The sequence below is a fragment of the Chionomys nivalis genome, chromosome 6, assembly GCF_950005125.1.
Source record: "Chionomys nivalis chromosome 6, mChiNiv1.1, whole genome shotgun sequence".
Classification (NCBI taxonomy): domain Eukaryota; kingdom Metazoa; phylum Chordata; class Mammalia; order Rodentia; family Cricetidae; genus Chionomys; species Chionomys nivalis.
The window spans coordinates 28057850-28059878 of NC_080091.1; the positions used below are offsets into that span (position 1 = coordinate 28057850).

General features: G+C 44.9%; 1 protein-coding gene across 1 annotated transcript; it reads right to left on the reverse strand.

Moving 5' to 3' along the window:
- Positions 1–349: 349 nt before the first annotated feature.
- Pom121l12 (POM121 transmembrane nucleoporin like 12) lies at positions 350–1114 on the reverse strand. The gene has a single exon (XM_057771096.1). The coding sequence runs from the start codon at positions 1112–1114 to the stop codon at positions 350–352; it is 765 nt and encodes a 254-aa protein (XP_057627079.1).
- Between the last annotated feature and the right edge of the window lie 915 nt (positions 1115–2029).

Consider the following 2029-nt stretch of genomic DNA (forward strand, 5'->3'; position numbering starts at 1 on the left):
AAGGATAAGGATCTCAAATGGAGAAGCTTGCAGTAAAGTGCTTTTAGGTTAGCTCTTGTGCTACTGGAAAATATGTGCATGAAAAGCTCTTCTCATTAATAATACAGCTTTAATAAGTAAATGTTTAACTATACAAATTTGGCAAATAGGGGAGGTGTGACACCTTCCAGTGATGCTGGTTTGGGTTTAAAGACAGAAGGATTATGATAAGCAAGAGAGATGTTTTGGGTTTGGCAGGTCAAAAAATAGAGAGTTGGAGCAAGTATTAAGTCCCAAACTAGGATAGAATGTAGTTTTAGGGGATGAAAGTCCATAAATTGGAGTCTCCAAAGGGAATGATGGCACTGAATTAGCAGTCACTGGACATAGTAGACTGGGAATCCCTGCCCACCAAAGTAACCCCCAAAGCTCCTCTCTTGGGCACAGGAGTAAGAGAGGGATCACAGAAGGCCTGGTTCTTCTCCCGGCTTTCCACATGAGGCTCTGGTACTGCTGGCATGGCCGCATGGATGCTCGGCTTGAGGTCAGTATCCATCTTATAGATATTGGGGCTTTGGTTCAGACGCCCTGGCTTGGGAACAAAGGAAACTGCCACTCCATTTTTTATACAGGGTTTGAAGGCAGATGAGGGCCTGGGCTCTGGGTTCTGTCTTGAGTTTTTTACCTCTGGGACTTCGAACCACAGTGGTCCATCAAACCGCCTCCTCCCCTTCTTACATTGACTGAGAGCCTTCAGCACAGTCTCCTTAGCACAGGGGTCTGGACTCTTGTCAGGACCCTCCACAGAGTGGGTTCCATTTCCCAGAGAGTTCAAGGTGCTGGCTCTACCCTCAGGAAGGGCAATCTTGACCGTCACAGAGCTGCTGGTCCATCCAGGGTGGTGAAAACTCCAAAGCCATTGTTTCATACAGGCGCTGGAGAGATCTAGGTCCCGGGTGGCATCTGCAGGAAGTCTGGTGGAGGAGCGCCTCCAGGTCCCCACCACTCTCTGGGGCGTGTGGAGGTTCTGGTGAATTTGGGGGCCAGAGTTTTGTTGAATCCATGTAGAACGAGGTCTAGACCTGGGGGCAGGAGCAGGTAACGATCTTTGGGGCGAACCCAGGGAGCTGCCCATCCTCACAGCTTCCGGAAACCAAGGACTTGCCAAGGGGAGGACCGTTGGCTGTGGGCACGAGGCTGAGAGAAGGTGCTGGGAACACACACGTGCTATTGTTTCAAGATAGTGTGTACACAGTTCCCATTGGCTTTCCAATGTGAAATGTATATGTTACTCATTCGTATCTATATCTCACCCTTATAAACTGTACAGTTCTTAAATGTTTACAAATACGTGTGTAGTGTGATCCTCAATCCAGAAACACACTCCTATCTATTCGTGCCACAGCACTTACCCTCTCTGCAATTCTTTGTCTTTCAATTTGAATAGAATTATGTGTGGGGCAGTCTTGTGTGGTTGGAAGATTTTAACACCCATCCTTGCTATGGCATGTACCACATTTTTTTTACACCCAAAATTATTCCATTGCAGGGGTAATTGCATTTGTTGAACACTTAGTTCCATCAAGTGCAATATGAGTGTTAACAACAATCATGCCTCAGATGCTGCATGTAAACGGGTTCGTGTGTACAAATTAACATTGCCGACTCATGGTGATCCCTGGTTGGACCTTTCAAGAGATGACCAAATTGTTCTCAGTTTTGCACCATGAGACACCTAACTGGGAACCTCACTTTCATTTTACTCTTGCCGTTTAGAGAGAGAAGGCATAATGATTTTTAGAGTTCACAGTAATTGCATATGGGATATTTAAGGGGAAATTTTGTTTCATTGTAAGAAAAAATGAGCACTATTCTTTTGAATGCTCTTAAAATCTAAACACCTAGTTTCCATTTCATTAAGTGGGATGCATTTTTCTTCCAGCAAAGTTGTTAATGTCATTTGTTACCATTTATCGTCTATGGGAATCATGGTGGTAGACCACAGCTTAAACATAAGTACTGATGCTCATGTAGACTACTGAAATGTTAG

Excerpts from the sequence above, each read along its gene's own strand:
- Pom121l12 (XM_057771096.1), bottom strand. The coding sequence starts at position 1,114 with ATGGGCAGCTCCCTGGGTTCGCCCCAAAGATCGTTACCTGCTCCTGCC.